Source organism: Neomonachus schauinslandi, chromosome 9 (assembly GCF_002201575.2).
Source record: "Neomonachus schauinslandi chromosome 9, ASM220157v2, whole genome shotgun sequence".
Lineage (NCBI taxonomy): Eukaryota > Metazoa > Chordata > Mammalia > Carnivora > Phocidae > Neomonachus > Neomonachus schauinslandi.
Genome location: NC_058411.1, coordinates 58,421,130 through 58,443,230, shown reverse-complemented (window position 1 = coordinate 58,443,230; position 22,101 = coordinate 58,421,130). Strand labels below are relative to the sequence as shown.

Sequence of the window (22,101 nt, the reverse complement as noted above, 5' to 3'; positions counted from 1 at the left end):
GTTCGGATCTGGGTTTCCAATCCTAGGAGTGACACTGACAAATTGGAGACCATTTGGAAGAGAGCATTCAAGATGACAAAGCACAGTATCTCAGAAGCATCACATAAGGTAGAATTGAAGGGACTGGTGATGTTTATCTGGGGGAAAAGCAGGCCCAGGAGAGTCAGCTGTATTCAAATATTTGATTGTCAGTCAGATGGAAGGAGCTAGACTGTCCCTGTATGATGGTTTGAACTGAGACTTGTGGATGAAAGTTGTGAGGCTCTATAACAAAAAACAACGGGGAGAGTTTCAGAGAGAAAATGACTGCTTTTGGATGTGTCCAACTCCCCTGTTCCCCACCATGTTCAAGCCAGGATGGATGACCACTTGGTGGAGAAACTGTAGGGGAAATTCAAACATTAACTGGGTGGTGAGATAGAATGGTCTGTACTCTGAACTTTCCTTATTCATCATCACTTCTTTACCAAAGAAATCACAATAGCTCTCTCCTTTCTGCTGCTGGCAGCCCAAACCCTCTACCTAATTTACGAGAACCTCCCTTTATCTGGCCTCCTTTTATTTATTCAACCATATCTCTCTGCTTTCCCCAAGGAAAGCTTCCCTGCTTTCCTCCTTAAATCTAGTCTCAAAAAAAAAAAAAATTGCAGAACATCCCACCAAGAAAAAAATATTTTGATGACCTATTACCATGAATTCTGCAGATTTTCTAGGAAATCTAGGAAAACAATACTCCTAATACCTATAATGATTAAAAGGCAATTATTTAAGAGACAGAAATGCATTTGATTTTTCCCAAGCAGTAGAAATAGAAAACAGTACAACTCTAAGAAGTACAAATTGGTAAACATTCCTCAAAACAGTTATATGAAACATTAAAATTCATTTTGGCTTGTGCTTGCAACCACCAGTCATGCCAAACTTTCAAGACTAAGGGCAAATTCTATTAAAAATACCAACCAAAGGGAACCTGGCTGGCTCAGTTGGTGGAGCATGTGACTCTTGATCTTTGGGTTTTATGTTTGAGCCCCACTTTGGGTGTAGAGATTGCTTAAAAAAATAAAAGCTTAGGAAAAAAACAAGAAGAGTAGATCTATGGAGGGAAAAATCTTATATTTCTTCTTTAATAGTTTTAAGGCAATAAATAAAATACATTTTTAAAAGATTTTATTTATTTCTTTGAGAGAGAGAGTGTGGGGTGGAGGGGCAGAGGAAAAGGGAGAAGCAGACTCCCTGCTGAGCAGGAAGCCAGACATGGGGCTCTGGGGCTCGATCCCAGGACCTGGAGATGATGATCTGAGCCAAAGGCAGACGCTTTAACTGCTGAGCTACCCAGGTGCCCCAGGCAATAAATAAAATATTATAGATAAATATGGTACTAATATTTTTATTGCTATGAAGGTGTATATGTAAAAATTTAGAAAAGGATTTAGAGGAAAATACCAACTCACCTTTAGGATTTATATTCTGTTATAAAATATACATAGAAATTAGGAGTTTAAATATAAGATAGACCATTAAATATGAGAGAAAGATCTAATTCTCATGTTACAACTTTCATTAACAGCCTACTTTATATTTTCTTAAAGGTGAAATCATCAGAATTTTTGCAAATCAGAGGAAAAGAAGTTAAGCGAACACAAAAAAGTAAATTAGAAATTCCACAACAGAGACAAGGAAGGTGTCCAAAACCCCAGTGGGATCAAAAACTACCTAAAAACAAGTAACTTCCTTAAGTTTACAAATTTTACTGCCTGAAGAGAAGTTATTTAATAGCATTGATACCTGAAAATGCATTTTTAAAGGAAAATTAAATATTTTAGAAATTCATATATATGAGGTCTAAGTTAAACTTTCCCACAGGATGAGTTGGTGTGAGATATTATGGTTGGGATATATGTTCTCTACTTCACACTTCTTTCTGTTACCCTTTTTGGCCAATGTACTTAGTTTAATGATATAACAATGATATAACTAGAATTAAAAATAGCTCTTTGTGAGACTAAGGAAAATTAAATGTTAGATCTGATATTTTTGGTCACAGTAATGACTAATTTGGATTAACTGCTTACTATATTGGTTAATTTTGTTATGATGAAATAAAATAAAATTCAACCCAACACAAAATGTTCATAGGCCAATTAGTTTGGTAATTTAGGGGACCTTATTTTTCTCTACTGTCATTTCATGTTTTATTTCCCCTCCTCCCAATTTTTAATGGAGATTCTTATGCAGGGATACAACCACAATTTTGAATAATATGTGTGAATGCAATTTAGATTTAGGGGTTTATCTTTTGCCAATCACCTTGTTGAAACTGGTTTTCTCCTTATTTTACCACTAGGTTTTTATGGGTTGGTTTATTCTAGATTCTTCTGCATTTGACTCTTTATTGGGGCTTAAAGAAGCTTTAATTATTAGCTTTTGTTGTTGCTTAGGGCATTGAAAGGTGTGCTGGACATGGAAGACAACCTTTTTATGGCCAGCCTAAACTTTGTAAATGGATATTACTCACAATTTAGTAGCTGAGAATAGACTCATGGGAAAAGAATTCCAAAGTTTATGAAAGAGTCGAACTGGCATTTAAGTGACCCTGTACATGCCATTGCTTATCTGCATTGCTTTAAGCTCATTTAGTTAGCAAGATTATGTATTAAAACAAATAGTGACAGCAGACAACAAGTATTTTACCTTCAATAAATAGTTACTGTCAGATTATCAATGAAGCAGAAACTTCTTGATTTTTTTTCCCTAAAAAACCTTGCATTTAGTGCATTAAGCAAAGTAGTGTGGCCACACACAGAGTCAGAGTCTTTTCTTTTTTATGTCTTAGTGTTTCAAAGAATGACAAATAGTCCTGTTGAAGGAGAGTGTGCTATAAAAACATACAGCCTTTGTCGAGCATGCCAAAAATATTTGTAGATCTTTTTGATATATATAGTACTGTGTTAATTCATTAAAATTGAAATGAGAAATTTCCATTAAAGAGAAGTAAGAATAAGATGCAGAGGAATGAAAACCTGAGAGTTAAGAAATTTGTATAATGAAAGAGAATTTTGGAAAAATGTTTCTGAAAATCTTTTAGTCACTGCTCCTTTTTCTTTAAATAATTTTTTTTTTTACCTCACTTTTCTCACCAGTGACTAGCTCCCAAATTAAATTGTTTTCTTGGAAATTCAGCCATCTCTTGGAAATATAATGTTATTTAGCTCAATGACCTAGGGAGATTCACTTGCAAATCTGTTATTAGAGTATGATGGGAGCATAGGAATTCAGATTGGTTGTGGTGCTTTTTCAAGGAAAAAAAATTGGTAATGTAATCTCAAGTACATTCCACTAGCCAGGACTGTTCTAGACTCAGTGATGATGTAGATGAGCTTGACTTCAGAGCTCACCTTTTTCTCTCCCCCCCCCTTTTTTTTTCCCCAGTCCTAAGACTTTCTTAGGATCCCTCGCTTTCTGGACACCCATTTTCACTCCTTTAGTTAGGTTTCTTTGTCTCAGGCATTTCCAAATGCTTTGGTTTTACCTCCCCCCAATCCCCACCCTACTCAAACGTGTACAGATTTTAGTCCTGTTCTTGTTGAGCCCTATGCTGCTCATATTAGTGATTCAATAATGTCCATATTGTGCGTAGTGATGGGTTAGGTGCTGCCCAATACAAATTAATGACAACAGAAATAAAAATAAAACAAGCATTTCTTGAGACTTCCACAGGCCAGGGACTGTTTATTATTATCAATTTTACAAAGGCAATGGTTAGGGATTTTTTTTAATAGTTAGGGATTTTTATTTTCATCTTATAGAAGACCTTCAGAGAAGCCAGTGATACAGCTTGCAAGTATTAGAACTGAGATTCTGATCCAGGCCCAGCCAACTCTAAAGTCTAATTCTTTATACTATGCTACTATCTAGAATACATGGAGCAGTTGGTGGACAGATCAGCATTAACCCATTAGATAAAGGGTCAGAAGGGGTGGCACAAGAAGAAGGAGATGTATGAAAAGAGATATTTGTAAAAAAGAAAAAAAACCCAGCAAATTTTGCAGAGAAGTTTGTCTTGGAGGTATTGTTTGAAGGATGTTTAAACATGGACAAAAGGATAGGCAGCATTTGATCCATAACTGAAGGAACTGACAGGTATTGCTGTCCCCATGAATTGTCCTGGAGACAGATAATAATAGCTAATATCTGCCATGTGAGAGACACTATTTTAAATGCATTCAATCCTTTCTTTCTTTTCTTTGAACTGAAGTATAGGTGACATACAATGTTACATTAGTTTCAGGTATACAACCTAGTGATTCAACAATTCTATATGTTATGCTGTGCTCACCACAAGTGTAGCTACCATCTGTCACCACACAACGCTATTACAATACTACTGACTATATTCCCTCTCCTGTGCCTTTCATTCCCATGACTTATTCAGTCCATAATTGGAAGTCTGTATATCTCACTCCCCTTCCCCTACTTTGCCCACCCCTCCACCCCATCCCCTGTGGCAACCATCAGTTTGTTCTCAACTCCTTTCTTTCTTAAAGTAACTTTATCCAGGATGTGCTAATGTTGTTATTTCCAATTTGCCAAGGTATAAATAAATTGACTTGCTTATGACCTAGTGATAATTTTAAACAGGATTTGAACAGAGACAGTCTGACCCTAACCCCTGTGTTAGAAGTACAGCCAGATATTAAGAGCCTTGAAACTTAGAGAGAGGAAGTTAGATGAATGCAGCAAGCAACAGAGAAGTGTTGTGCCGGGCAAAGGAGAATTTTAAGACCAATGCGATAGAATTTTGCAGGAGGAATTGAAGAGAGGAAGAGACAGAGTGTGCAGTGCTCAGTCCAACTCTCAGACCCTTGTGAATGCAAGCTGAAGTGATGAGGACCTGGACTGAAGTGTGTTGGAAGTGAGGAGGGAGAAGCAGCAGCCCTGGGCACCGGAGAGGCTCAGTTTTTCTTAGGATGTGCAAGTGAAGGGAAGAGGAGTCAAAGATGGCTCAGCGTTTTGTATCTTTCAGGCCAGAGATCTAGGTGAGATAGTGCTACCGAGATGAAATTTGGGAGGTCTCAGCACAAGAGCAAATAGAAACACTGAAACTTACTTTACCCATGTACAAAGGGGAGTTCAACCTCGGAAGTCATCCCCTGTTTGGAAGATGGAGAAAGAAAATCGAGTGACTAAATCAAATCATGATGAATTTGAGAGGTAGATGGAGAGCTGGGACAGCACAGGTTTAAAAAAGCTCACAAAGAAAGAGCAATTTCAGGAAGGGTCATCGATATTGTCAGCTGTGTCTTGGGGGTCCTAGAGAACATGATCTAAAGGTCAGTTGATTTGATTTGATGAAAAGGTCATCATTTGGTTAATGTAAGAGTATAATTTTATTTATTTATTTTTAAATTTTTTAAAAAGATTTTATTTATTTATTATGACCGAGAGAGAGAGAGAGAGTGAGAGAGCAGCAAGCACACAAGCAGGGGTATTGGCAGTCAGAGGCAGAGGGAGAGGGAGAAGCAGGTTCCCCGCCGAGCAGGGAACCCAATGCGGGGCTTGATCCCAGGACGCTGGGATCATGACCTGAGCCGAAGGCAGACAAAGGCAGATGCTTAACCGACTGAGCCGCTCAGGTGCCCCAAGGGATGGAGTCATACTGGATAGGGGCCACTTCCACCTCAGGGGCCATTAACAGTCAGTAATAGGAAAAAATATTGGCTTATAGTCAGCAGCATTGTATTAGATCCTAGTAGTTACTAATTTTATGACCTCTCCAAAATAAGCCTGCTCTAAAATAAGGATAATAATAGCTCCCATATAATAAGTTCATTGTGGGAGTTAGAATGTGTATAAATCATCTAGCGCAGAATAGTATTAGCGGTACATGATAGGTGCTTGATACGTATTTGTTGATTGGATGGCAAGTGACAATGGTAATTAAGAAAGCTCTTCATGGGCACCTGGGTGGCTCAGTTGGTAAGCGTCTGCCTTCAGCTCAGGTCATGATCCCAGGGTCCTGGGATCGAGCCCCACATCAGGCTCCCTGCTCGGCGGGAAGCCTGCTTCTCCCTCTCCCACTCCCCCTGCTTGTGTTCCCTCTCTCGCTGTCTCTCTCTCTGTCAAATAAATAAATAAAATCTTTAAAAAAAAAAAAAAGAAAGCTCTTCATGCCTTCTTTTCTACTTTGGAAAGGCAGGAGACAGGCAAGTTCTAGCATAGTGGGAAGGAAGATGCTGCATAAACTTCAGAGACCTGGGTTCCATTGATGCTGGTTAATGGATAATGCACTACATCGTTCTACTTCTTCAGGGACATTAGCATTTGAGCAGAGTAGCAAAGACGTAATGCATGATGGCTGGATATGATGTCACCAACTGAGTTACCGAAATCAGGAGAGAAGAGGTGTGGGGTGAGATGACAATGAGTTTGCTTTTAGACCTGTTGTTTCTTAGGTATCTGTAAGTCATATAGATTGAGATCTTCAGCAGAAAGTTGGATGTATAACTTTGAAGATCTGGTCAATGGTGATATTAAATTTGTTATAAACCAGCATTATAGTTTTAAATCTTATACATTTAGACACCCCTTTTAGAGCCTAAATTAAACTGTCAATGTCAATGTATTTTACACTGAAAAGACCGAAAATGATCAAAGAAGCCCACTTTCTTTTCTCTGTTGCAGAATTCTGCAAGACTACCCCTCTCCTACCCTTCATGATCTGTGCACCACTGTCCCAGCCCAGGAGCTGCCTGTTAACTTGCACTTGGCTTCTCGAGTGTACCATACAGCTGACAAGAAAGGTCATAATACTTTGCTTGCAATACTGGGAACCTCTTTTTTAGATAATCACTTTACAGATGAAGAACGAAGAGACAGGTAAGAGTTCCACTGGTAATTTTCTTTTAAACTAGATTTAAACTGTCAAAGAAATTCTGCCTTTGAGGTTTAGATTTTGAAGACTCAGTGTGTTTTTAGACACTAGAGAGGAGCAGTTTTTGTCCTTTTTCATCCCTTCCCAGTACATACACAGTCTAGGACACCGTCTTCATTTCCTGCTATTAACAGCGTGAACCATGGCCTATCATAAGGTAACTTTAGTTTAGTGGTGTCTAGTTACAAAAGGGTGTCCCATACATTAGCTCATTTGTTCTCTGTAACAACTCTGTGGAGTACAGATGTGAAAATTGAGGCTCATAAAAATCAAGCCATGTTGCTAGGCTTATACAATTAAGAAAATTGCAGATTTGAGATTCAAAGTCAGTCTTTTAGATTTCACACCACCTTTGGGCATACTTGAGTCCAGGGATCATGTACAAAAGTCATTGCCTCTGGAGTTTCTTCCATTTCTCTTCATGTCTCACTTTCCTTTGGCATCTGAGCATTCTTTTGTGGAGAGTATGTAATTTATGGCACCCTCAAAAAAGAGGAGAAAAGGGAATGGAGGTCATATTTATTTAGCATTGTGTTGTGTGCTTTGCATGTTTTCTTTTTAAATCTTCAACTGTAAGAAGTCATAATTTCCATTTTATTCCTTAAGAAGCGTACACTCCATAATATCAGGTTGCTTGCTCAAGTTCTCATCTTTGGATAATGATAAAAATCCAGATGTGTCTAACATAGTTTTTCTCAAACTCTTCTTCACTACCATCCCTTTAAGGAAGGCTTTTAGACTTTTCCTCCTAATTGCCTTTCCCCGTTAAATTTTAATATCCTGGATATACGTTGCATCTCTTTATAGTACTATATCTATTTACACACACATATATATGTATACATATATATGTATATGTATATATGTATATGTATATATGTATATGTATACATATATATGTGTGTGGATATATATGCCATATACATAGAAAGAGTAAGTTTTCATCATCCCCCTCCCCAGGCACCAACTTTCACTCCTTTGGGGGTAATATCACCTGCCCATTGAAAATGCATATTCATAAGTCTCTTGCCTTTCAGAAGAGCTCATAGGAATCCTGAAAAATCATCTATGACACATTTGAGAATATTGAAAACATTAAATATAAATAGAAATATTTTAAGTATTTTAAGTATTTCATTAAAATATGAGAATATTTTAAAAGACCACTTTTAATTACATGAACTATCACAGAATTATTGGTAACTTACCCACTCTTTTCATGGTATATTCCGAGCTCATTTCCTCAAACTTGACTTTTAGTAAAAATTGTAACACTTTACTGCATTCTTTCATGATTTAAAATCATCCAGTTTCCTGAGTTCAGTAATCACAATGAAATTCAATTTGAATTCCTATAAGAGGGTCATTCTCATGTTTATTTTCTATTTAGGCAAAGATATGTTTCAAGGGTTTATTTGCTATTCATAAGCTTATACATCTAAGTCTTTTAGTTTTGACTTAGCAAGCACGTGTTTTGAAATTTTTGAAACAAATTGTATGTGAAGAATTTTGGAAATTTCAAAACTTCCTGCTTCTCTGGTAGAAAGTAACAGTTCTGTATGACATTCTTTGGAATATCTTTTAAAAGTTAAAGCTGAGAGTGGAAAATAAAGACATAAACATAATCTAGTAATCATGAAACTACTATTTTGAGTAATTTCCATTAGCACTGTAAGCTAAGCAACATTTTGAGGTGTTATAGCTTCTATTAGTCATGCAAAGTGTTAAAAATACTGGTTTCTTTCCAATTCTAAATTTTTTTTTTCTTCAAGTAGATCGTTCTTTTTCCAACAGAGTCAATAAATGTTCTATTTGATGATGATAATTCTTGGCAATTTGTTCCTAAGTACCAAATAAGAAGTTAATTTAAGTACTGAATATTTAATTCTCTGGCATCCATCTCTTGAGGATTACCTTTCTAAACATAGCTTAACCTTTTCAAAATATATCTGTCTGCTGAGCCTACAAGTTTGGAGAAATGTATGATTTTTTCTGCACTAATAAGTGTTCTCAAGAAAGGTAATTGTAAACACAAAATGAATACCCTTTCATTTGGTGGTTTTTGGTTTTTCTGTGAGATGAACAGTTAACTACAAAGCATAACAATATTTGTGGTAATATAGTTTTAATGCTTTCCTAATTCTGCATATAGTAATTGTTATTTGTGGCAAACACCAGGGATATTTTAATGGACGAGCATAGGTACACACTTAAGTTTATTTAAAATAGCAATATATTGTTCAAACTTACATTTATCTTGCTAGATAGCAGTTTTGATGAGAACTATAAAAATGTTTCATATTGATTATAATTTTGCTTTTAAAGTTTCTATATTCTAAAGAGAAGTTTATAGTTGCTTAGTTAGAATTAGCATGGAATTTTAGATTTGGGGTTTTAAAATAAGGTAAATCATTAAAGGTGTTTAAACCCTTAGATTAAGTTAACAGTTGGGTGAATAGTCTTCTAACATCTCTTGTATGTGCATGTGTTTAAACCATGTATTGCATTCTATAGACTTGATTTTTCACCCAAGGTTATGTGTAAACATTTAAATATTTTCATATTATTCACTAACTTAACCAAGCTGCAATGTAAGAAGACTCCAAACGTGGAAAAATTTATTAAACTTTTTGATGCATATTGCCAGACTTCTCTCCAGAAAAATTATATGGACTTATACTGCTTTCAACAATTTATGATGCTGTTCATTTCCTTTCACCCTTATCAGACAGCTAATTGTCAATCTTGATTTTTTTTCTAATCTGATGAAGAAACATATCTTTTTATTATCATATTTTTATTCATTTCTAGTGAAGGTGAACACATTTTTAGATGTCTTTTGGCTATTTTTCTCCTTTTGAGAACTATCAATTTATATTCTGTTGAGTCATCATTCATTTCTTCCTTATTGATTTATAAATGATCTTTTTATATTAAAGATTTAAATTATTTGTCGTAGATATTAGACATTTTCTTTTAATTTGTTGTTTGCTTTCTAGTTTTGTTTATGGTATTTTTTGCTATCCAGAAGTCTCAATTTTTATGTAGTCAAAACTATAGCAATTATTTTCCGTGTGCCCTAGTCTTGGTATAATTCTTAGAAAGGGCTTTTCTACACTTAAATTTAAATGTATTTTCTCATATTTTCTTCTAGTAATATCATAGCTTTCCTTGATCCATCTGTAATTAATTTGATAGAATAAGCATTATTTTTTCCCAAATGACTAGTCAATTTCATATCATTTATTCAATAAATCCTCTTTCCTTACTAATTTGAAATGCCAACTTCTCATACCTTAAATTCCAGTGTGTTACTGAGTCTATTTATGGACTTACGTTCTATTTCACTGACTTGTCTATGTAAAATTGCTTGTGTATTTTGTTGATCCACCATCAATAAAGAGAGAGCTGGCTAAAAATGCTGTCCTACAAACATTGGCTGACCTTCTCAAGTCAGGTTCACCTTATAGCCAGCTTCCTCATGGTAAGCAGCACTTAGGCTATAGATCCCAGACCTAACCCTCCACTTGGCTTCAAATTACAAGAGAAAATCTTAGTCACATTTTGAAAAAATGTGGACAGACTGTTAGTTCTATACATTAAAACAGTGGCAACTGCAACAGTTGGAAAACCAAAGTTAATTGTCAGAATTTAATGTTTAATTTCATTTATTATTTTGTTACAAAATAATAATAAAAACAGTACTTTAGCAAATATGCAAGAAAATGCAAAAAACCCTTCAATTATTCAAAATCTTGCCATCCAGAGATAGTACTGTTTACATTCTTAAATATATGATTCCAGACTTTTTCAAATTTAATTTAATTTTATTATGTTATGTTAGTCCCCATACAGTACATCATTAGTTTTTGATGTAGTGTTCCATGATTCATTGTTTTCGAATAACACCCAGTGCTCCATGCAGTACGTGCCCTCTTTAATACCCATCACCAGGCTAACCCATCCCCCCCACCCCCCTGCCCTCTAGAACCCTCAGTTTGTTTCTCAGAGTCCATAGTCTCTCATGGTTCGGATTCCAGACTTTTCTGTATGCAAATAAATAGCATAGAACAAAACTGGGATAATGCTGTGTACCTAATGTTTTGTAACCTGATTTCTTAAACTGTGTTGTAATTATCTTTTCATGTCAAGGAAAACAGATCTGAATAATCACTTAAATCGATCAGCAAATATTTTTAGTGTACCTACTGTGTGGCAGGCATAGAGTTAGGCACTAGGGAAGCATGTGCTAACATAATCCCTGCCCTCAGGGAATGTAGAGATTAGCAGAAAAGAACAGTGGTAAATTACTTATCAGGAATGTAACAATTAATATGCAGATGTGCAGGGTGCTGTGGAAACTTGGGAGATTTCCTGATTATCTTGGAGGTTTGAGGAAATGATAACTTACATTGCAACCTGAAGAGTGAATCAACATCACTTGGCAACTTCTTAGAAATGCAGATGATTTGAATGCTTGTTGAAGTTTGAGAGTCCCTGCTGTGGACAGTTGGAGCTCATCTAAGAATTGGAAAGAAGTCTAGCATTGGAGAACAGGAGGAGCAGTGGTGCAATGGAGGCTGAGTGGAGGCACGAATAGGATTTCATAGATGCCCTATATGTGTGTGTGAGGGCATGTATATGGAGCCTTGGGGGAGAGATTCTTAATCACAGTGTATTGGGAAGCCATTGATAGAGTTTTTTGAGGAAGAATGACATGATCAGATTTGCTGTAAGATACACAGTCCTCAACTTGACTTTTTAGTAGCATTTTGCACAGTTGCATTAACTCTTCCTTAAAACACTTTAATCTCTTGACCTTTGGGACTATACTGTTTTATGGTTCTCTTTCTGCCTCCCTGACTATGTCTTCTCAAGTCTCCCTTGCTGGTGTCTCCTCATCTCTTGACTTCAAAATATTGGAGTGCCCAAACTTATACTGGGACCTCTTTTCTCCCCTACTTACCAAGGTGATCTTATCCAAGACCATGGCTTTAAATACTGTCTATATGCTGATGCTATCATTTACTAAGATACATGCAGAAGGATGTTCATTGTCCTTATAATAGTTAAAAACTGGAAACAACTTGGGTGTTTATCAATGGAAGATTTTTTTATGGCACATCCAATGATGAGATGCACTGCAACCTCGATTAAGAATAAGGTAGTGCTCTGTGTGCTGAAAGGAGGTAGAACTAAATATATAAACAGATATATGATTATATACAAATTTGTGCGTGTGTGTGGAAGGAAGAAACTGTTAACTGTGGTCCTTTTGTTTTCATTATAGATTGTATACTAATTCCATAAAAAATGAAACTCTGTCCTATTTTTTGTGTGCTTTATATGGTATATGTTTCCCTTTTATTTTTAATCTTTTTTAGTTGTGTCCCTTGTAGATTGCATAGACTAGAATAGTTCTTAAGCCAATCAAAATTTTTCTTATAATAGGTTGGATCACTCCTTATTCATTTATTATTATATCAGATATACTTGATATTATTCTTGTCATCTTACTTTATATTCTCTTTCTCTTTCTCTTTCCTATAATCTATCATATTAGCCAATATTTATCCATGTGTTTTTTTTGTTTGTATCATTATCTGATATCTAACATTATGAGATAGAAATCTGAAGCCAGCCTGTTTTTATTTTATTTGCAAGTAATCTGTTTCCTCTCTACTCCTCCTAGATGCTTCTAGGACTTTAAATTTTGCCTTAAATAATGTCACTAACACATGTTTGGGAGTGGATTGCTTTTTAATTAATTTTTCCTGATACACAAAAAGCCCTTTTAATACGCAAATACACTTCTTCAGTTTAGGACCTTTTCTATTTTATTTTAAGTAGTATTTCCATTCTATTTATCTAATGACTTTCTTCAGAGATATCAATTAGCCATATGTTGGATCTTTATTATCTGTCCTTTACATTTATCATCACTTTGCTTACATTCATCTCTCAAACCTTTGTTCCAAATCAATTGTTTCATTTTCTGTGGTATAAATTTTAAAAATTTCTTCTAACTACCATTTTATTTATTTATTTAAAGATTTTATCTATTTATCTGAGAGAAAGAGAGATAGCGAGTGGCTCAGTTGGTTGAGCAGTGACTCTTGAGTTTGGCTCAGGTCATGATCTCTGTGTGGTGGGATCGAGCCCTGAGTTGGGCTCCCCCCTCAGTGGGGTGTCTGTTTCTCTCCCTCTCCCTCTGCCTCTCCCCCTGCTCACATGCTTTCTCTCTCTCAAATAATAAATCTTAAAAAATACTTTTTGAGGTCTATAATAAATTTTTTTCAAAAGGATGTTCTTCATATAACTTTTGGATGCTATATTTCTTTCTTATACATTTCAGACTCTCTTCATAGAATTTATATTTGATTTTTCTGTGTACTCACTTTCAATGAAGATAGGTCATTTCTGGTTGCCCAAAGTTAACATCAGATAGATTTACCTGGCATTTCTTGACTGCTCATCTTGGAGGCATTAGAATACTATGTTTAGATCTTAAGTAGGAGTACCAGAAGATGCAGTTTTATATTACTAATTTAGTCATTCAGAATCCTGAAAGGTGTTGGGGGGTGGGCTACACCAGGTTCTGAGAATTTTGCCTCTACATATTTTTTCTGTGATTGTTAACTATTATACTAGAGGCCAGCCTTTTCCACTGGTTTTTCTATATGATAAAGATAATTCTAGGCTTTTTTTTTTTTCTGTGCATGCACATATAATATATATACATACATCTTACAAAAATGATATTAAAGATGTTGTTTTTGCAGTTTATATTCCTTTGACGATTTTTATTTTAAAACTGAAATACAGACACATGAGTAATTATTTTGATTACTATCTCTACTACTTATAGTTTACAAATGAACTATATAAAGTGTGCTTGCATTTCAAAGATTTTATCTGAATCTTCTAAATGTTGTAGTGATATTTGAATATGAAAACAGAAAATTATCTAATAGAAAATGTGTTGAGATGCATTTATTGTATAATTTGGTATTTTTAAAAAGATTTATTTATTTGAGAGAGAGCGAGAGAGAACGTGAATGGAGGGAGTGGCAGAGGGAGAGGGAGAGAGAGTCCCCAAGCAGATTCCCCTCTTAGCTTGGAGCTTGACATGGGGCTCCATCCCAGGACCCTGAGATCATGACCTGAGCCGAAATCAAGAGGTGGTTACTTAACCAACTGTGCCACCCAGGCGCCCCTTTATTATTTGTATTAACAACAACTCTATATAAACAGATAAAACCATTCCATTTCCCAAATGAAGAAAATGTAGTTCAGAGATTCAGTGACTAGTCCATGTATATAGGGCTGGTAAGCTAAGATTCAGACCTAGATTCTCTGATTCTAAATGTGGTTTCCATTATATCCCACTGTTTTGTGAACTTGTGAAGACCCTCTCACTTTTTCTTTTCATGCTTCATTTTGAATACTTGTTCTTATCTTGTTTTCAGAACCAGTCTTGATATAAGCCAGAAAGAATCTGAGAAGCTCTAGTTGAGTAATTTGAGATATTCTTATTTTATTTAACCCTGCTGTTTTATATTTGATCCATTGTGACCCAGCATTGGAAGCAGGGCTTCTGCTTATATTAGGGTGGAGGTTCTTACATTGCTTGTTCCCTCTTGCCAACTGAAATCTTATTTCTGAGTACTGGGCCAAGGCTGGGGCCTTGCTAACTGTGGTAGACCTCTCTGATATTAATTGCCTAATTACTGAAATTGCAGTATTCCACTGAATACTGCCTGGTTTTGTTTTCCCCATTACTGGTTGCTCCCCACTAGAATATGTCATTATCTGAAGCCAGAACTTTCTTTCTTTCTTTTTTTTTTTTTTTAAAGAGTTTATTTATTTGACAGAGAGAGACACAGCGAGAGAGGGAACACAAGCAGGGGGAGAGGGAGAAGGAGCAGCAGACTCCCCGCTGAGCAGGGAGCCGGATGCGGGGCTCCATCCCAGGACCCTGGGATCATGACCCGAGCCAAAGGCAGATGCTTAACGACTGAGCCACCCAGGCACCCCAGAATTTATTTTTTAGATGGGAGAAATAAAAGCATGTTTTTGTAGGTAATAATCCAATAGAGAGGGAAAAGCTGGTATAGGAGAGGGGAGACTTCCTAGAGCAATGTCCTTGAGCAAGTGAGAGAATGATATATATTAAATTATATATATTAAAAGATCACATAAATTCCCCACAACTTGTTCCAATGATAAGAAAGTGTCACACTCAATCCCTACTTTTTAAAAAATTTTATTTATTTATTTGACAGAGAGAGACACAGCGAGAGAGGGAGCACAAGCAGGGGGAGTGGGAGAGGGAGAAGCAGGCTTCCCGCGGAGCAGGGAGCCCGATGCGGGGCTCGATCCCAGGACCCTGGGACCATGACCCGAGCCGAAGGCAGACGCTTAACGACTGAGCCACCCAGGCGCCCCTGAAGCCAGAACTTTCTGATGCCACTTCTAGTGCACTACCACCTGTGGTCTGTCCTACTATGTTTGGAATATTGTGTTCTATCTTCTGCTCTATGTTTCCTTCCAACGTGGGTATCTGGAACTGACTTTCCCCCACTATGCCCCATTTCCTGCATTGTCTTCCATTCCTCAATGGTTAGGTCTAATCCTGGCCCCACCCCCATCCCTTAGTTGGCCTTGTTCCTTGCTACATAATCCAGGGAATGACCCAAGATACACAAAGCACATAAGACTTAATTCCTGTCTGAGGTCTAGCTGGGGGTATGTCACAGAAGCACAAGGATCTTAGCCTTCTCCTAGCCTAACCTTCTCATATTTATGGATGAGGTAAATTCCACACTCCAAATCACAGTTGGTGGCAGAGTTAGAAGTAGAATCAATAGTAACCTCAATTAGACTTCTATTATATCCATTTTTTAATAAATAACCCTATACCTAGGTAAGCCTTAAGCATATTTTAAAACATACAGATTGGGATTACAGAAGTCATTTTATTATGCACTATCATAATAAAAAATAAAAAATCATGTTTCATGAGATACTAGATTAGTGTATTTTTGATTTTATATGGAAGTATAAAAAAAGGAATTATTTGGACATTTATCTGATTTCATAACTCAATATGTGAAAGCTGAAATTTTTTTAAAGCAAAGCAATGTCATTCCACCAGATGTCACTGTTTGCATGTAACAATGAAGTTACAATGATTAAAAATAAAATCCCCCACTTCCTTAATCATATTTTGTAATAAAAGAAAATCTATATAGTTTTATTCTTATTCTTCTTTAGATTTATTATTTTATTAAGCCTACAGTCCCTGAATTTTTAAAAAGTATTCCAAGTGTTCATTACTTCTGCTACAAATTTTGAAGACTATACTAAAGAAAATTATTTGTAATCTTCAAGAAGACAAACTCTAAAAGTTTTTTCTAGATCTAGGAGTTTGCTTTGCAAACAACATTCTTTGTAAGTTACTATTAACTAAATTGTAGATTGTGACCCAATAAGGGGCTGTGAAATCAACTTTGTGGCTTGCTGCAAGCACTTGAAAAAACTATTGTGTCAAATAGAATATTCTATTGCATGTAAGTATTATTTTGGCAAAACTTTGTGCATGAGCATTCTTAAAATATCCCTGTACACATCATCTTTGAGTTGTATAGAAGCAACTGTGAGCTCCATCCTGTGAAGCCTCTTCCAGGTTTTGTACCCCAAGGAGCAAGATAAATTCACTAAGGAAGGGATAGTAAAGATGCTGTGGGGGGACTTCTCTGTTAGAGTACCAAGGAGGGTAGAAGGGTGCTGGAGGGAGAACCTTTCTCTATGCTTCATAGGATGGAGCTCATGTTCACTTTTATGTAGCTCATAGAGTATGTATGCAGAGATTTTACTTTTTTATTTTTATTTTTTAAAGATTTTATTTATTTGACAGAGAGAGAGAGAGAGAGAGAACACAAGCAAGGGGAGTGGGAGAGGAAGAAGCAGGCTTCCCGCTGAGCAGGGAGCCCGATGCAGAGCTCGATGTGGGGCTTGATGCGGGGCTCGATCCCAGGACCCTGGGATCATGACCTGAGCCGAAGGCAGACACTTAACCACTGAACCACCCAGGTGCCCCAGTATGCAGAGATTTTAAAAGAGTACTCACAGCTTAGAGCAAATGTTTTCCAAGCTTCTTTGATAGCAATCTACAATAAGAAATACATTTTATATCTCTAGTCCATAGGAGACAAGGAAAGAGGTTTAACTCACTCTGAGAGAGGTGGGCATGTTTCCTTCATTCAATACCCTCAATAATAGCAATAAAATTGTAATATCAACCACTTACTGAGCATGCACTATGTGCAAACTCTCACATATGTTATTTCTAAGCATTAGACACTGAAAGACCTGATCACTGTTGCTATAGATAGAGGAAGAAACAGACCTAGGAAGGAAAAGTGACCTACCCCACATAGAACACCGAGTGGCCAAAGTGGGGCGAAAATCCTGGTTTTTAACCTCATTCCAAAAGCTAGCTCTTCTCACTGTATCAGTGAATTTTAGGCTCCCCGCCGCCCGATAAGGATCACTTGGAGCCTATGATAAAGTGTATAAATTCCTAGGCTCTATCCCTAACCCACTGAATTAGAATCTCTAGAGGAGGAATCTGGGAAGCCATAGATTTGACAAGCTCCCAGAATATTCTTATGATCAGGCTGTTTTAGGAAAGATTGCAGTACATCAGTGGTTTTCAAACTTAAGTGTACATCAGAATCGTCTGCAGGACTGGTTAAAACACAGATGACCGGGTCCACCCTGAGACTCTGATTCATTAAGTATAATGGGGGTCCAAGAATTTGCATTTCCTAGCATGTTCCTATGTGATGTTAATGATGCTGGTTAGGGAACACCCTTTGAGAGCCACCACAGTACCTGTGATTCTCAGTGCCCCAGGACAGAGTGTGGGACTGGCTTTGGCTGTGAGACTTTTCTTGCTGAGCCATATACAACAATACTTATTCAGTACCTACTACATTTGCCTCCACAGAAGAAAGAAAATGAGTAAGAATCCCTTTTTCTTCAGACCAGTCTATGTCTACTGTGAAAAAGATACACAGAATTAGAAGTAGTATATTCTACAATGAAAGATCAGATCAAATGCAACAGGAAAACTAGGGAAAGAAAGATGAATTTTGACGGGGTAGAGGGGGATTTATAAAGGTGTCATGAGGGAGTTGCGATCTGAAAGCCTTCTTTTCATCATTTTTTATAGCCACACTGTATTGTCATTTGGTTTGCCTGTCTTCCCTACTGCCCCTTAGTAATCTCGGCCCCTTAGGCACCTTTTGCATAGTGAATGTAGGTTCGGCCAGGAGTTAGGGAAGGGAAGTGGGATTGGCAAGTAGGTGGTACCCAGACTGTGGAGGACCCTGCATGCGAGGCTCAGGAACTTGAGTTTATACAGTGTGTGTAGTCATTGAAGTATTTGGAAAAGGGGTGACTGATGACACCTCTGGCAGGATAAATGGCATGGATTGGAGGAGGGAGAGTCTAAGGTAAGGGGCTAGTAAAGATGATATCATAGGACTCAGATGAGAGAAAATGCAATGGACAGGACAGACACCATGGAAGGAGAAGGAGCAGAACCGGTGATTACTGCTGGGAGTGAAGGAGGGGTTGGTTATGAAGAGATTTTCAATCTGAAATGGTGTTTTCCAAAGGGGGAGAACTCTAGAAAGGATTAAGTTCTTCTCTCTGGAAATAAAGAAGGAAGTAGGGAAAGTCTGGAGAAAATTGTCAAAGTAAATGATTCATCTTTGTCATATAGAACAGTTGCTAATCTTGCATAGTCTTTCACTAAGGTCCTCCGTACATGTCTACCAGAACACAGCTATGCACTCTAAAATGTCCAATGACTTCTTTCACTTCTCTTCCTGTCAACCAGAATGTCTGTTTCTTTAGTGCACATTTGGAATGTAAAAAGACAATAAGATGGGAATGACTCTTACTGCCTTGTTTTTGGTATAGAGCTAGATAAAATTACAGCAGTATCTCAAGATGGCTTCTTAAGTTCACACCTCTCCTTCCTGATCTTAGAAATACTTTACTGATCTTGATGTATGTGCTCTCTTGGCTCACTATTGCAACCAACAGACTTTGCCCTGTTCTTTGTTTTTTCTATATGTATCAGTCAGGATTCAGTTGAAGAAAACAGAAATATTTTTAGTTATTTTAAGCAAAAAGGGAGTTAGTAATGAGAATTTGATGCTTATAAAATCAATGGAAAGATTGGGAAAATGGGCTCTAAGCAGGAAGGGCTTCCAGAGATTACTCACAAAACACGCTTAACTGGCTGCCAAGGGAGCTGTTCCTTCTAGTATAGTCAGGAAGGTGGTAAATCTTCCAGCCAGTACTGGCAACATAACATCTTAATTGTGATTCAGGGATCCAGTGGCCTCTACTGTCCCAGCTTTTGACTCTGGAACCACAGTATTTCTGTTTGATATGCTCACTGCCGCCGCCCCCCTCCCCCCTCCCCCCGCCGCCGCCCACCAAGAAAGGAAAGGCAACCTACAAACAAAGTACTATTAACTGAAACACTGCTACAGTAGAACTCAATGTTGCCGTAACTGTTTGCCAACAAAAACATGGGAACCTTCTGCCTTCCAAATTGTAAGTGAGTGCAACTGATTAGAGGATCCTAAATCACATCTAGGACACTGGCTGCAGGAGAGTTTTACCTCAGTAGTTCAGGAAAGCACATTAGAAGGAGGATAATTTGGGAGTTGAGGGGCAGTCTACTATATTCACCATAATGGCAGTTGAACTTTATCTTCTCTTTGAATTAAAATATTTGACTAGTTGAGCTAGGAGGCTTTTCTCCGTGACTCTACTTTGGCAAGCCCTATCTCCACAAGCCTAGCTTTGGGTGGGCCTGTTTCTTTAAGAGCAGGTATGATAGGATCTGGTAGGATCTGAGGGTTTCAGCATCTTATTAAGTAACTAAGGTCAGTTGGGTGCTTTGTGTACTCTTAGTCTTCACATTTCATGGCTCAGAAAGTGATTGTTCATATAATGGTATATCAAAAAGAGGGACCATTGGCTCTAAATACTTCCACGGGAAATTGATACAGCCATAGTCGGTGCAGGCCCATTTTGTACTCATTTTATAGTTCTTTTATAGCAAGTGCAAAAATTGGTAAAAATTAATACACAATTTAATACACAATTAATGTTATTTTAAAGCAGTTTGTAAGTCAATCATAAATAACACATTTTGCCTTCAAATTTTCATTTAACTCATCTCTTTGGCTTAATTAAGGCCTTTGTTTATAAGTTTTGTATCTCATGTATATCCTAACATATATATAGTGTGTAGCCTAGAGGGGAAGACTTAATGCCATAGTTTTTTGGTTCATCCTGGCAAGATATGATTCAAGAAGAGAAAACTTCACTGTGAGAAGGCAGTTCTGCTTGGGCTGACACTTTATCTCACTCTAAGAGATGAGACCATTTCCTGTGGGCTTGGAGTGGGGAACAGGTCAGCGATCAGAAAGTAGAGACCTTTTTACTTCTTTTGTAATTAAGCTTCCACAGTGTGAATTTTTCTTTTTCTTTTTTTTTTTTTTAAAAGATTTTATTTATTTGACAGAGAGAGACACAGCGAGAGAGGGAACACAAGCAGGGAGAGTGGGAGAGGGAGAAGCAGGCTTCCCGCTGAGCAGGGAGCCCCATGCGGGGCTCGATCCCAGGACCCTGGGACCATGACCTGAGCTGAAGGCAGACACCTAACGACTGAGCCACCCAGGCGCCCCTCACAGTGTGAATTTCTTATTTCAATATAATAAAATCATCATAAAGGTTACTACTAAAATGTATACAGAACCAAAGAGAAATTATTTTGAATTATTTCCCATTTCTGATTATCTGACTTCTGCACAATTTCTGCCTAGTACAGATATCAAATGTTAACGTGTTTATTTCAGCAGAGATATGAAATGAGACTCATCAGTGACCTGAAAAACCAATGTATTGTTTTTATCATACTATAGAATACTGCAAGGAATTCCTGTTGTGGATCACAATCAAGAATGTGTTCCCATCCTCCCCCCCACCACCGGTGGTACTACCTCACTTGACACAAAGACCTAGACAGCTTGCTCACAAACCATACCTACAACTCTTGGGAGAGGAAGTAAGAACTTCTTTAAATATTACTTTTCTCTATCTTACAGTTCTCAAACTTTTTGGTTTCAGGACCCTTTTTATAATCTTAGGAGTCACTGAGGACCTCAATAATTATTTATGTGGGGCGCCTGGGTGGCTCAGTTGGTTAAGCGACTGCCTTCGGCTCAGGTCATGATCCCGGAGTCCCGGGATCGAGTCCCACGTCGGGCTCCCTGCTCGGCGGGGAGTCTGCTTCTCCCTCTAACCCTACCCTCTCTTGCGCTCTCTCTCTCACTCTCTCTCTCTCAAATAAATAAATAAATAAAATCTTTAAAAAATATATTTATGTGGGTTATATCTTTTTTAAAAAGATTTTATTTGTTTATTTGAGAGAGAACGAGAGACAGAGAGAGCACGTGCATGAGTGGGGGATAGGGGTAGAGGGAGAGGGAGAAGCAGGCTCCCCGCTGAGCAGGGAGCTGGACATGGAGCTCGATCCCAGGACCCTGGGATCGTGACCCAAGCCGAAGGCAGACACTTAACCAACTGAGCCACCCAGGTGCCCCTGTGTCGGTTATATCTATTGACATTTACAAATATTGGGAATTAAAACTGAGAAAATGCTAAGTGTTTATTTACTAAAAATAACAGTAACAAAATAATATGTTAACATAAAATGTGTTTTTATGAAAAATAATTATATTTTTGAAAACAAAAAATTTAAGGAGAAAACTAGGGTTGTTTCACATGTTTTGCAATCACTTTAATGTGTGGCTTACTGGAAGACAGCTGTCTGCTTCTGGATTCAATTTTGTGGTAGGTTGTTTTGGTTGAAATATGTGAGGAAAATTCTGGTCTCACACAGCTGTGTAGTTGGAAAATATTATTTTAATATATTTTTAATGTAATTATGGTATTTTCTTTTGATAATATGCCAAAACTTAACAAGTAGTAGTTTCTTGAAAGTTGTTGCAAGCCTTGTACTTCTGGGGAAGATGGAGAAAATGTACTTTTACTCCTCCCTGTTCTTCCTGCTA

At 37.3% G+C, this 22,101-nt stretch overlaps 1 protein-coding gene across 1 annotated transcript in view; it reads left to right on the top strand.

The window, feature by feature from the left end:
* Positions 1 to 22,101, top strand: part of TTC6 (tetratricopeptide repeat domain 6) — a 188,555-nt gene that overhangs the window by 66,023 nt on the left and 100,431 nt on the right. Inside the window, 4 exon segments of the mRNA XM_044918209.1 lie at positions 1,590 to 1,723; positions 6,682 to 6,876; positions 20,950 to 21,024; positions 21,026 to 21,092. Coding sequence (XP_044774144.1) covers positions 1,590 to 1,723; positions 6,682 to 6,876; positions 20,950 to 21,024; positions 21,026 to 21,092 — 471 coding nt within the window.